At 39.4% G+C, this 15,249-nt stretch overlaps 1 protein-coding gene across 2 annotated transcripts in view; it reads right to left on the bottom strand.

Annotated features, from left to right (window-relative positions):
* The window catches only part of LOC6734563 (KN motif and ankyrin repeat domain-containing protein 1), a 26,669-nt gene extending 11,524 nt beyond the window's left edge, over window positions 1-15,145 (bottom strand). The window contains exons 1-3 of one of the 2 annotated variants that reach the window (XM_016181977.3): window positions 14,619-15,145; window positions 13,036-13,471; window positions 1,639-1,682 (exon numbers count right to left, since the gene is read on the bottom strand). In XM_016181977.3, coding sequence (XP_016027673.1) covers window positions 1,639-1,682; window positions 13,036-13,037 — 46 coding nt within the window. In that variant the 5' untranslated portion in view covers window positions 13,038-13,471; window positions 14,619-15,145. Of the gene's footprint in view, window positions 1-1,638; window positions 1,683-3,605; window positions 3,774-13,035; window positions 13,472-14,618 lie in introns of those variants that run through there. The other variant, XM_016181973.3, reaches the window with a different exon arrangement.
* Window positions 15,146-15,249: the final 104 nt, after the last annotated feature.

Raw genomic sequence — 15,249 nt, forward strand, 5'->3', positions numbered from 1 at the left:
TCCAGCATACAAAATGAACTCGAATTGTGAATGAATTGGGAAAGAAATCCCAATTTTCAAGTTCGACTGGAAGTGAATATACCCTTCAGTTTTAACAGGTTAAAATTGGATAGTAACTTGGTAAGAGATATTTGTAATATTCAAAAGTACTGATATACCCTTTTAGCCATGGGTATGGGAACACCAATTCCGAACTGGTTGTCCAACTGACATGTGCACAATTTGCTCGTATGTGGCGATATGGGCGGCTATGCTATCTGAGGTGGGCGGTATTTGCAGTTGCAGTTGCAGTTGCAGCTGCTGCGGCTAATGAAGCTAACGGTGCCAGAGCTGCTGCGGCCCCACAGCCACAAATTACCGTAAAGCGCAAAAATTTAATTATGCAAAACACGTGCAATGCTGTTCGATCTAATTGCATGCCCCAACTCACTTGACAGGCAACCAAAAAATAAAAAAAAATGGACAGCCAAATATAAAATAAGTGAATAATGGGTATATTAGCCATAATCAAGATACTGCACTACTGCAATTTTTAATTAACCACATAACTCCCTCTCTCTTTATTCATTTTTTAAACACTTATTAACATGTTATGTTATTTCTCTGTCAATAAAATAATAGTTTTTTTTAGTTATAGCTTTTATAGAAATATCTTTCTTCTTCTTCTTCTGCTCTTTAATTTAAGTTTGGGTTTTTTAAAGAAATAAAATCTGCTGTGCTGTTTTAAAATATAGGGAAAATAGTGAAATCCCATAAAATACATACTCTTCCTTAATAGATTTTAATTTCCCCGCCACTTCCACATTTTCCTTCATTTTTTTTTAAGTGCTCCCTAGACGGGATTCGCCCTATTTATGACTGCATTTTAATTACCCAATTAAAGTCGTCCCTTTGTGGTGAATGATGCAGTGGTTTATGGCGTTTTTGTTTTTAATGAATTTTCAACGTGTCATAAACTCTGGTCGTTTCTTGGCTTCTTTTTCAAAATTATGGTAAACACATCGTGTGTGGCTAATGAGTTGAAATCGCAGGCTGGCTGACATAAACGCACACGTTGCCCAATTTAATTGCTTCAATTAACGCTGAAGTCGAAAATCAAAACCTGCCACGCCCACCGCCAACAAAACTGTCAACTCACATCCGCTTGTCATAAAAAATAAGCGGCCAAAATTTGTGATATCGGAAAATATTTGCGTTTTGAGCCGCAAAAACCAGTTTCGTCTCAGTTTGGCTTAATTAAAAGTAACGCTTTTGGCCATTTGGTAGTAGGATTGTGTGGTGGAGGGGGGAGGGTAGTGTGGGTCTTGCCAAAATTGATTTTCATAAAGGAGTCGAAATGCGAAATATTTTACTGGATAAGAGCGGGGGCTGTAAAAGTGCGTTGCGGCGCCGCTGTGACAAATTTGCCTTTTCGGCCAAGTTAAGTGTATTGTTAACACTGCTCAACACAATTGTGGGTGTTGGTTGGCCCGACTTGCCCCGCATTTGTGTGCGGGCGTCAGGTTGACCCACATCCGATCTTGTGGCCAAAGCTGCTGCTGCTGCTGCTGCTGTAGAATGTCTGCCATGTGGGCCTGAGACACGTTTTTAGTATTACGTTTATGGCCCAGGCCCACGCTGGGTTTTAATTCAACTTACCATTTTCCTCAATGAAGGCGCGTTGACTTCGCAAAACCAGCGACCTGGAAACGAAACGGACCAAAAGAAATTCTTGTTAGTGCATATATTGGCAAATAAAGAAAACAGCATAATGACAGATAACAGGGGCTGCATAAACAATAATAGGAAAAGTCGCTTGCGAAACGCTCAGAAAACGCCAACAGTATTTATCTTGGCTATCGGATTTAAAAATAAATCAATGCAGCGGGCACACAGAGAAAAATGTGGGTCTATATAATATTTAAAAAAATTGACAGGTTAAAAAATCTAAAATATTTAAAATATTCGAATGATGTTTTTAAGTACAATTCAATGGCACAAGTTTTTAGCACATTAAGAGGTGTTTTCATATTGTGTTCTACATTAGTAAATTTCTCTCAGTGCAATCGACACGGAATGCGACAAATGCGTAGATACCAAAAGATACACAAACCGAGCGACAGATATAGATAGAATTCACACTGCCGAAGGGAAGAAATTATAATAAAATATATCAAGCTGTCAGCGTTTTGAGTTCTTGTTGTCGCCCCCTTTGTTTGGTATTTGGAAACATCTTTCGAAAAATATAGCCGAGCGTGCGCCACAAAATCCCGCGTAATCTATGTGCCCTGCCAACCGGCGGAATGGTTCTCATCCAGCCCATCCACATCCACTTCCACATCCACATCCATGTCCACATTCCCAGCAGAACTCATTAGTGAACTTTGCCGCCGTGATCCCTACTCTAATTTTTACTCGAATTTCGTGGAAAACGTAACATGCGTGCTGCATTTTTCATTTTTCCACTTTAGTGCAAGCGGAAACTGCAATTATTTATAATTTGTTTTTGAGTCCCCAAAATGGGGATTTGAGTGCCCACATTATCCTTATGCAATTAGCCAGGCAAATAAGCCAGCTTCCATGCATTAGCAAATTAATTGCCTGTCATGTTTTGGCCAAAACAACAGCATTGCTGATTTAATGATATTATAAATAATAAAAACAAAGTAAAGTAAATGCATTTGAGAAGGAGTCAAGTTGAAAGCCGTCTGGCAATTTGCTGCCATATTTCTCGAGCCATTTTTCACGTTTCCATCTTTTGCCCGATTTGAAAATATGTATGTAAAATGAAAATTTATGCGTCAACTGATTTATGCGGTTTCGCTTTATGCATGTTACATGAATGGAAAAGGCCTGACATGGACCCACTCCCCCCCTTCCCCTCTCTCTTCACTCACTGAAAGACAGGAGAAGAACTTGCATTCATGTGGAACGGTTGCGGCATCGCGTATTTTTGGATTGCAGACCAAATTAATATGCGTGTTTATGATTATGATACACGAAACTCGTTGTTTTTATGTTCTGCCATCTACGTTCGTCTAGCCACAATTTGTTGCGGCTTTTCCTTGTTTACGCCGGCCATTTTCATAATTAGAAATTATTAATATGGGTTTCGGTTTGGTTGAAAGCTAAGATTCATGGCTCTCGAGTTGTCACGTTTTAATGATTCTTAGCTAAAGGATTTTAACTATACTACAAACAAAGCCGAAAAGGTTTCATATGAGTTTAGTTAGTTAATATATTCAGCAAGCTGCTTGAAAATTATAAACAAATCAATAGAAACTATGAACCTGTTGTGGTTTTTTATGCAAATGAGAGATGTACAAAGGCTAAAGATGATATATTTTAAGCCTGCATATAATATTTAATAACAAAAACATAAGACGTCTTGCAAACACCCTTTATTTATTGATTTCAGCTCATTGCCACATCGAATTCGCACTTAAGCTCACACCTTTAACACCTCCATTAATAACAACACACTCAAAAAACAACATCCAATAAACACTTTTAGTTTTTTGTTGCCACTATACATGGGTGAAACACCCCCGCACATTTTGGCGCTACTTCCTTGCGCTTCGGATTCAAATGATATCGATCTGCAGATACATTACTGCTATCTTTACCTCCAGAAGCGCTTCACTGCTTCCTGTTCGGTGGGCGTCAGGTGGGTTATCTTTTCGGCAAACTTTGACTCATCGTAGCCACCGATTACGGAATTGTGTAGCAACATATCGCCGGCGTTATTGGGGCGAACACTCATGCCCGTTTTTCTTAATGGCCTTTAGTCGATGCCTTTCTGCGATGGCATTTAATTAGCATTTGGCTTCTTGGTTTTAAACACAAATACACACACACACACACATGCACTTAGGTAATGGAAATTCTATGCCAAAATTAATTAACTCCGAGTGCCGCAGACGAATACTTTTGCCCCGGCATTCGCCGTTGCACTTTTAGCTACTTTTTATTTTGTTTTGTTTATTTTTTTTGCTGACTCAGAGAGCTTGTAATTTTTTTAGATTTAGTTTCACGTTTTTTTTGTGGCTTTTTGTCGCGTGTTTTTTGGTTGTGCGAGTTAAACGCTCCGCGCTCGAAAATCGCTCGAATCGAACTGAATGCGCCGGGAGAAAAACTTCACGAGTTCGCCGCCTGAACTTTATGCTCTGTAAATGTGAGTATCTGTGTGCCTGACGCTCGTGTGTGCGTATGCGTTTCAGTATATCTCATATGTTTGTTTTGGTTGTCGGCTTTGTTTTTGTTTGCCGACCGATCGTTAAAGAACGCTGGCAGCGCCAAACCAATCCGAGAACCACCCAAAAAAAAAACCAAAAAACCCAAAACTAAAATCCATACACAATGGCAAGTGTACGTTTGTTGTTAGACGATTTTGTTTTGCTTTTAGCCCAGAGCTAAGCTCAAACGAGAGAGCGAGCTATCGATACGATAATTAATAAATATAAGTGAGTGACTGCTAAGCGGCAGGAAAACCAGTTCGTAACGAGTCCGCTCGACACCCAAACAACCCGATGCCGATTCCAAGTCCAATTCCGAATCCGAATCTGTGCGGACGCCCGATAAGCGAACTTACACCTGCACTGAGCGAAAATGTGTCAGTTAAATTCGTAACAAGCTCCAATCCAATCTATGTTCAACTGACTAAAACTACAAGATACATGTGCTATAGTATAATAAATCCCAAAATCATTTCATTGCATAGATTTCTTTCTGTGTAGCATTTGTATCCGCATATGTATCTTAGTATCTGAGTATCTCTGCTACGTTCTGGCAGCGGAAGCATTTGCCATGATTGATGAAGTTAGAACGGTGTCGCCCTATCCAGGATGTTTGATCTTTCACCGTGGGCATCATTAAATCCCACAGAAGCTAAGTTGGAAAATATAGTTGCTACACCACAGAGTGAGATATCTTTGGGACACGACAGGTCATTAAGCAAAAAGATATTCCGGTTAAGTAATTAAAGCGAACTAACGAATGTGACAAATGTAATTCATAAAATTCTCTACTTATTCATACTTCCTAGGCCTAGTCCATCATTCAAAAAAACCTGGCTCAGAATGTACTGCCAAAAAACCAGTAGTTGTACACTCAGCGGGCTACAAGTGTCTGGGAATTGTGAAAAAATAAAAAAAGATTATTGTTTATAGACAAATTCCTTTGTGGGAAGAGCGGGCCTGCGGCTATTAGAAATCGATTGGGTGTGACGCATGAATAATTGCAGCAATTTATTACCCCATTAAAGCAATGAGGAGACTCCACTAACGCTAAATTAAAAGCCGTGAAATCCACTGGCTAAAACACTAAACTTGTTTATGAATATCAAAGTGAAAAAAAAAATTACAGTTCAACAGAAACGGAAACCGGCTCACTTAACGCAAAGCGTTGAAAAACACACACAAAACTGCGACATTTTTGTAGAAATTCTCGGCCAGCTCATAGGTCATGAAATTTTGTTAGCGCTTTGCTCATACAATATTCATATTTCCGTGGAAAAAATCAGGCTCATTAACATAAATTACAAAATCAATGCTCGAGGGAAATACTAATTATGAAATAAAACGATCATTTCATGGACTCGCACTCCGTCGACCACTTGGAGTTCAATAGACGATCTGCTGATAGGCGGCTTTGACATCGATGTCTTGCTCTATAAGGCGGCAATTGTTCAAACAATAAACAATTGATAGTTGTTGTGTCCGCAGAGCAAACATTTAATTACGTTTATAAACATTTTGATTAGAGCATGAGCCGCATTTGTGATCATCTGCGGCTTCTGGATGCAACTATTTAACTGATCACGATGGTTACAGTGGATAAGAAATACAATTATAGAACTTAGAAAAATATTTAGCGATTTTTTAGTCTTTAAAACCCTACTTAATTTGGAGCAAGATTTATTTAAACATTTAATATTTAGATTAGTAGAAATCTAAATTACTTTAGGTCGCTTTAATGATTCCATTAATAAAACTTTATTCTAAACATTTTGAATTGGATATGTTCAAGTATTGTATCTACATTACTGTAATGCTCATGTATTAATCAATTTTTACTCATAGATGCTTATTAAAATGCTGAATGTGTTTTTAAGTTCCTTTCTTATAGCACGAGTACAGATCGTTGTTATATATATGCTGCTTGAGAGTCGGTAAATAGATCTAAAGTGCCGTACAACAACTGAGTTGCATGACATGCAGTTTGACATATTGTAATGACTATATATGCATGTATATAAGTATGTTTTGAGTGCGTGCGAGTGTTATCTTATCGGCCGACCTGTCAATGTGTATGAGTCGACAATATGTTTATTTATATTTATTTCATTTCGAGAACTGAGTTCGAAAGGGGAGAAAACTGCACTCGAGCACTGACAATGTAGTGTGTTGGTTTTTTTTTACGGTTTTGGTTCTGGTTTTGTGGGCACTCAACTAGTAATTATAGTTTTCCTCTACTAGTTGGCTTTAACAAAAAAAAGCATTAGGGAGGGAATATAAACGGGTTAAGTATTTATCTCCTTATTTATGTAATAGTTGCGTGAAAGGAATTCTAAATGCCTATACAATTATCTGGTCATCAAACAAAAGATATAGGATTACAAAGGTGCTCTTAAGTTTAGTTCCACTTGGAAGTTTTTCATTTGATATCCATTCCCTGACACCGATTAATGTGATTCAGTTGTTTTCCCGAGATGTTTTACCCAACTGTTTATAAACATCCCAAAAAGTGTGAAACTCATGTCTCCATCTACGAGGCATTGTTGCTTCTAGCTCATTTTTTTCTCAGTTTTTGGGTCATTTCAATCAACACCTGTCAAATGGGCCGCATCTCATGCGTTGGCGTTGTCTAGACGGTTTGAAAATTCTGAAAAAAGCAGACTCACACGACTGTTGGAAATCAATTAAAAGAAATTGCTGGCCGCAAGGCACAAAAGAAACCGTTCTCGGCTCAAGGCATATCGACACTTTCGCTAAGCAAAAAACTAAAAAATAAAAAAAAACGAACTAACTTTTTTGCATATCGATAAACGGGGTTTGGCGTTTATAATTTATGCGATTTGGCGCAGTTTACGACAGGCTAACAAATTTTGGCTGCAACCGCCCCATGTGGCCGCTCGGCAGCAAAAGATACAAGATGCAAGCGCAAGATACAAAACGCCGCCAGGGGCAAGCCATCAAGGCCAGAGATGGAGTTTTGTTGTTTTCCGACGGGGAGGATAGGAAACCGAGCTGGAGATGGAGTTTCCCTGCGGTGGGGTTTTGGGTTTTGGTCCATAGATGAAGTCTTATGACCGCCGAAAGCCATGAGGCGCATAATCGAAAACAGAATTGCGGTGAACGCGTGCGCCGCAGCCTGACGTCAAAGTTGTAAATTATGATATAGCATGTTATAGCCATGACGGCGATCACCGATCGCAGATCGGATCGTCCGCGAGGGGGGCGGGGAAGGGGGGCCAAGTGGACTGGCCGTAAATATAGTATTTGAGTTAATTGCAAACGTTTGTAATCGTTAGGCGAAAAAGGTGATCGCCTTTGACGATCATCACTTCGGACCGCAACAGCGCCACCCACTTATATTACACTCAAAAATAAAGAGGAGATTTTAATTGAATTTAGATACAGATACTTTCATTGCTTCAGGTTAGAATATCATATATTTCATAGTATCTTATGACTGACATATGTATGTATCATTTGAGTTACTTGGTAATATTTTCCCCCAGTGCAATCATTATTGCCAGTTCAGGCGGCGATTTATCAACAATCTTAATGCAATTTCAATGCCTTCAATTGTGAGGCTATCGTACGTATCTTGACTGTAAATCAAAGCCATGAAGCACCATTGCATCATTGGCAAAATATTTTGCCACCGGACAGCGATCGTTAAGTGAGCAACTATTAATGAGAGAAAGATCACTGGAGTGGCATCGACTTATGCGAGATACACAGACGACAAGTCAGTGACAGATTGTGAGAGTTGAGCTTGACATTTGGCTGGCAGCTTTGCGGTTTTTGTTTTTCGCACTGCCATCGGGGCGTATGCGCAATTTGCATATGACAAGCTACAAAACGACTTGAACTGATGACGATGCCGCAATTGAACGAATGTGCCCCGCCTCTTAATTGGCTAAATACATTGTTATATCATCAGGTAACTGATAAACAAATGGCATTAGATGAATTAACCTAAATGGTTAAATTAATTAAACAAACTTTTATGGGGTCTATAGTATGCATTAGATTATTTTTAGCATGATTTCCCACAATTTCCCTTTATTTCCTGATATTTTGGTGTATTTCTCGGTCTTTTTTCCCATCTCAATTAATGAATATGAAATCTTTTGCATTGATTTTTCCCCCTGAGCCATTTAATTTGGATCTGGGCGTATCGTTTTTCGTAATTGAATTTCAATCGGTGAAAGTAAATGGCAAACTTTATACTCGCATCCAGCGCGACCAAGGCAATCAGATACTGCAAATATTCCAACCACTTTGTGGCCAAATCGTGAGCGCATAAACAAAAATTGAAAATGGCCGAATGTCCGCTTTGAATTGCGCATTTGGAACAGGTGGTGGTTGGGGAATGCTTCTACGCAAAATTATGCAAATATTTGGTTTCCAAAAACGGGCCAACGAAAAAGGTGACAGCATTATCGCCGCCATACGGCGTCGTTAGAAGTTACCTTTTTATGTCCACAGTATTTTGTGTGTCATATGCAAACGAGATCTGGCAAAAATAGACTTCGAAAATTGATATTCGATAGCCGTAAAATAAGGGCGAACCCGTGTGGAATGCTGTTGATTTGAAGCCAAGGGATGGCTATAAATTTACGTGTTGCGAAACTATTAAACAAATCACTTTTGTTTTAGCCACAAAAGTCTGGCGTTACCAGTCATTAGCCCACTTGACCACAACAATGAGAAATCACCTCGGCTTCAGCCACAATGGCGATGAAGTAATTTTATTATGTGTACCTTGACACTTGAAATCATGAAAAAGAAGTGTAGTAAAATTGCCCTAGGCCATAAGGACTCGAGCAAAATTCGCCAAAAACTTAACCTTCTCTCAGGTGTGCCAGCAAATAATAATAATTGAGCAGACAGAGACATCGGGCCACAAAAACCAAAAGTCATAATAGACATGGCTCAGACAATTGTCTACCTTCGAGCGGAAGCACTTGGCAAGGTTGTGAGCTGGTGCTGTTTTCATTCACATCCAAAAAATAACAATGAAACATACAAAAAGCTGTCGAGTCTCCACGATTTACTTGCCACACAAAACCGCGACATTTGACGCATTCATAACGAGCCTTTGACTTACTTTTTAGTCAAACCAACTAAACGAACTGTGAATACGAGTGTTTTCCATATTGGCAAGTAAGATTGGCAGCTGTAAGATTTTGGCAAGCCACTTTAATTTTCCCACAAAATATCGAAATTCAACAAGTGCAGGCCGAAAATGCAATTTGTATCTCGTAAAGCACACACAAAAGAAAGAACTCGACGGTGGAACAGAATTTTTCTGGTAATTGGATACTGATAAGTTTCATGTGGCGACTGGGAAATGCTCTTTAAGGTAAAATAATTAAAATTTAATAAAAATATAAAATTTATTTATTTACATATGGAGTGTTTTATTCTAATCTACAAGATTTAAAATATGTTTACTATTATGTGCGATACAAAGGATACCCTGAAAGACCTCTATCAGATTAAACTTGAATGTAAATCAAACCAAGATTAACTTTAATGAAATATTTAAAAATATTTTAATCTGGCTTTTGATAAATATACTCCTGATCTAAAAGTCGTTAGAATTCCCCAAAAATTTATAGGGATAACAATGTATGAAAACTGCAACAGTTTATGACGCCAACTGCATAAATCAGAAGTCTTGGGCTTCGGATTACCAACGAAAACTGCGGACCGCAGACTTTTTATCTGCTGCTTCATTCTTTCCTTGATTTTTTCCAGCTTTATGACGACCAAACCGGCTGGCATGTACTATAATAACAGAGGAGCAAACTTGGTCCCTGCACGACGATGGCGCAAATAACTTTGCAGCGTGACTGGGATAAAATGCCAAGCCACACACACAGCTGAAAAATAAAAGGGGAAAAAGTAACCAAAAAGCTGGCGAAGCATCTTCCACCAGACTGCGGCCAAAAAAAAAAAACTCCAAGCTAAAGGCGGCAAAATTCAAACAAATCGCTCAAACAATGCCACAAAAATGAGAAACGAAAAAAAGATACAATACGAAGAAAATGAGAAAACAATTCTTTTTTATTTTATTTTTTTTGTTGCTCGCCTGTGACACGACTCGTGAAACTTTGTAGTATAGCATTAGAAAACCCCAGAGCGATTTTCCAACGATTCAAGCTCGGCTCAGATTTCATTTAATTGATTACGGCGATCGTGTGTGTATTAGAAACGCTCGATTGGGTGGGCCATGGGAACGGGGCGTTTTTAAACGCCTGCAAAAAACGCCAGAGAAACGCATCCGATTTCTAGAAATAGCGGGTGCCAAAAGTTATCAACAGAAGGTTTATCATTAATGAAAAGCAGATCAAAGCAACATTTTAAGGATAAGAAGGAAACTATTTTTAGAACTAAAAAATTTTCCTTACAATTTAATAACCATTTCTTTAAATGAAATACATAGTAGTACTTTGATTTGTTTAACAATCAATTAAAAAATCTTGATATGCCTTCATTACTTTTCAATAAAATCTAGTGCAAACTATTGGATTTTTTTATTGAAATATGTGCTGCAATTCATTTTTTGTTTATTTATCTATTTTTATAGATTTTTTTGTTTACTTATTTATTTTTATAGATTTTTTGTTTCCTTATTTATTTTTATAGACTTTCTTTAACTTTTAAGATCTTATTCATCGGTTTTTCCTACTGATTGGCCGCTGACTTCCTGCACTCAGTGTGCCTGCATGCACCTAAGCGTTTTAGCCATATTTTGTTGCGGTGCGCAAATCTGTTGTTTGTTTTTTTTTGTGCTACTGTTTGGCCGCAACTTGGTGTTCATAACTTGGCTAATGAGAGGCACTAAAACAAAGCAAAAAACGCGGCAACAACGTAGTGCATTAAAAAACTTGTTATTGCCCTCGTCTATGAAGCTGCGACTGCGCACAAATTTGTAAGCATTAAGTTTGAAACTTTTTTTGCTGCCGTCCGTCTATTTAAGTTTATTATTATGGCCTTTTTGCACTAGCGGACATTTATTGGCTGTCTTGTTCGGCGCTATGTTGTTGTCTGGACGTTTTTGCTGCCCAGTTTTATTTGTTTGTTTATGTGATTAGCCAAGTTCATGCGGTCTGAGGGTCACCGTTGCACGCGAGGCGTGGCCAAACGCTCGATGAATGGCTTTAACCAGTCAAAGCTGCATTTCCCAACCACTTTAAGCCTATTAGGAGGCGCGATCAATCGATCTTGGCTGTATCTGGTATCTGCAGAGCCAGCTTATAAAAGATACATATGCAGCCACTTATGCCCGGCATCTCCATTGAACACTTGCCGTATTTCAGCGACAAATTGCCAAATACCCTCAGCCAATTCCATTGATCTTTTGGCATCAAAGGTTGACCGCCGCCATCGAGCTTTGGTCAGAAAAATGGAAACTCTAGCTGCTGGGCAACAAAAGTTTTCCCATTGTTCGAAGATCGATGGCTAAATGGGTTTGCTATTACGTCAACTTGATGGAGGCAGAAAAAGGGTATTACCATATCCAATAATCCATCAAATGTGAATAGCTTATTGTTAACGAGGTTTCGGTTTTATTAAAATGATTTTGACATTTTCAGTTTGCAAGATTGATATGAAGTTTTTATAAAAAAAACTAAATGTACTTTATCGACCAACTTCATTAAATGTTAATGCTATAATGTTTTTGAATTCAGTATTTTCAACACTTTGACCCCTTAAAGTATTGTTACTTTGGATTTCCATGTTGAATAATTCTTTTATATCTTTTCTGATTTAAGTCTTATTATCTGTTTCGCAACTTTTATTTATTCAGTTAGCAGTTTATAACATTTGTTTCACCCAGAATATCTCTACCTCGATCAGAAGCATTCTTTCAATAACCCGACATGAAGCTCATTGAATGCGAAACACAATCGAGGCGGGATTTTACTAAATAGATATGTATCTCTGATTCACCGCGGGCCATCATGGGCAACTTTAACCCATTGTGACCCACCATTTTGCTTTTGCCGCAGTGGCACGCGAGCCAACTAGCCAACTTCTTTCTGCAGTTATCCGCATCGAAGATTGCGTGCTGTTTGTCTTGGGCCGATTATTGGTTTTTCCTGCTACTTAAGGCCAACATGCAATGGCTGTAAGCCATCACTTGGCTTATTAAAACGCAATCAGCGCGGTCACAGGAAGCAGCCGGCACTGAAACACACTCAGCTACATAATAAGTAAAAGAAAATAAACAAAAAAAAGAACCAATTCTTGTTTGCCCAAGTCAACGCTGCTTTTGACCATAAATCGCAGTGGGGCCAAACCGCCTTCAAAACTATTCGCGGCATTTGTGTCAAACACGCGACCCAGTCTTCCAGCTGCAACTGCGTCTTGCTCGGTTTGCAGTCTACAATCTGCAGTCTGCAGTCTGCAGGCTACAATATTCAACAATCTTCGCTGCCTGCAGGCCTCTTCCCATTGGAGACTCGGCAAACAATTGTCGACAGCCACTGCCACTTTTGGCCAGTTTTCCCGACGCTGGCCAAATCAGCCAAATGCACTAAATTGGCAACTGGCTTAGAAAGTCGGTGGGGTGGCTACCACTACTGCTGCTGTTTCTGCTACTGCAGCGAATCGAAAGAAAGTCAAATGACAGCAAATACACGCAGCCAACTGACACAATCGGCATTCAAGTGGGTTGATGCGTTTTAAAGGGTTAAAAGTTATTCAGAGAACTTGAACTCTAAGCGTTAGTATTGTAATTCAGTTAGAAAGATAATGTTCTAGAACTGCAGCAGATACTGTATGGTTTCCAAAGTAAATATGTAAAGATACTTACATTATGCTTTATTTACTGCTGATGCTGCGATGCTGACAAAGTCGTAATTGCTGATTGTTGCAGCTGCAATTGTTCTCCCCTCGCCGCTGCACTTTAATTAGCAGCTGCAGGGCGCATCCGCAGTTGCTGCTGCAATTGCTGTTGCATCTGGCTGGCCCAGCATCATTAGCTGACTGATTGGCGAAACCTTCTGGCGAAAATGCGATACCTTTTTCCCGGGATTTTCCTTTTTTTTTTTTTTTTTTTTTTGTGCTGTTTTGATTACTGCGGCTAGCACTTTTCAACGTGTTGTTGTCGTTAACTTGTCGAGGCTGTCGTTGTTTTGTTATTTTATATTTTTTACGCGAACGTTGCCAGTTGCATGTTAATTAAGTGCGCCTTGACTGCATTTTCCTTCGCCAGTTTTTTTTTTTTCGTAACTTTGTTGCTTTTCGCGCTGCAAGGGTTAAAAGCGTTTAATGTTGAAGCTCTGGCTTAAAGCCTCACTTATGCTGCTGAGCATGCAGTCTAATGGGCAGCATTTGTTTTATGTCAGTTGTTGATGGGCAGTTCAAGTATCTATTAGTTGGATTAAAAGCACGTTTTGTGCACCCGTCATGACTTGGACATTTATGCAAAATCGAAAGGTTGGATGAGTTATTACTTGGGCAAACTGACACACACGGATGAGCATTCTTGGAATTTCTGAACCTCCAAAGCAGCGGGCGGGCTTATAATGAGAATTTAAATTAGAAAATTCTACGAAGTTGGGAATTGAAAGTTGCTATTTGCGGACTGGTAATAAATCTAATTAAATATTAGGGTTTTATTTAAAGTGAAAATGTAATTAGGCAAATATATATTAAAGACTTCTTATAAACAAAAATGTAAAATATTACCAAAGTGGCATAACACCATTAACTTGAAGCCATTACAATTCTTAATGGGTTATCCCAATCTGCTTTTAAAATTCCCCATAAAGCACTCCCAAAGAGCCTAAATTTATAATCTATCTGGGCATTCCAAGGTTAGCTTTAGTATATAAGATCTGATGTTATTCCCAAGCAGCCCACGCAAAAGCTGACAGAACTCATAAACCAAATATCGCAGTTGAGAATTTTGCGTTGGCGTTGCAGCTGCAAAAAAATAACTTCAACTGACCAAAAACCGAAAAGCCAAAAAGCAAATGCCTTTTTGCCAGATTTTATGATTATCATATAGTAGGTGCGTGTGTATATTTCGAGTTGCTGACTTTTGAGATCACTTTATGGGTTGTTGGTCTTATAAAGCACTTTGGCCACCCGACGACGTGGACGTGGGTTGGTTTTTTAGTGCGAAATTGTTTCTCTCTTTTTAATGGCAGCCAGGTCCGCATTAAGGGGCATCTCTAGACGGCATTCAGATTTTCAACGAGTCATTGCAGGTGCATTAAAACTGACAAACTGAATGAGTGACGGGTTGGCCGCTTGATGAAAGGCCTTAGAATTTCCGCCTGCTAGCCATGTTGTCTAATGCACTTTTAATGATTGTATACAACTGCAGTTATGCCCATTGGTTCGTTTTTTTTTTTTGTAACAACTTGTTTTTGGTTTCGGTTCACGCACCTGTTTCACTGCTGCTCTTTTAAAGGCAAAACAAAAGCAACTGCCGCTCAATTACAAGCGACAAAACGTTTTTTTTTTTTTAATGAACGAACAAAATACCCGAAGCGGTATAATTTGTCGCATTTTCCCACAGACACTTAAAAACTGCAACTCGAAAACGAGAAAATCGAAACTGGAGAGTCCAAAACCGAAATGCGCGACACGAGATGTTGCAAGCGACGCGTGCGAACTGCAACTGCAACACGAAGTTGTGCAGCTGCCGGGAAAAATGAAATCCCGGCCAAGATACACACTCTCTTCCGCTCTGCTCTCTCTGGCTATATGGAGATATACATATATATGTATCTCTGCTCTCCCGAACCGATCCAAACCGATCCCTTAACTCTTTCCGTGTTGCCAAACGCAACGTTCTAACGAGATCTGCATTGGGAACACTGTGTGAAATGGAATTCAAACCGCGTCGCCGGTGTTTCGTTGTTGTCCGCTGGCCGAGCTGCTCGCAACTGAACGCCAGGTGCGAATCCATTCGGTAACGAAGCCCAGGTGAGACCAAAACGCCGGCAGAGCGGCACTCGAGCGGCACACCGGCTTCAATGGGTTAACTGGCCCAAACGCCAGTTGCTCGTTAGCC

The sequence above is a fragment of the Drosophila simulans genome, chromosome 2R (assembly GCF_016746395.2).
Source record: "Drosophila simulans strain w501 chromosome 2R, Prin_Dsim_3.1, whole genome shotgun sequence".
Classification (NCBI taxonomy): Eukaryota; Metazoa; Arthropoda; class Insecta; order Diptera; family Drosophilidae; genus Drosophila; species Drosophila simulans.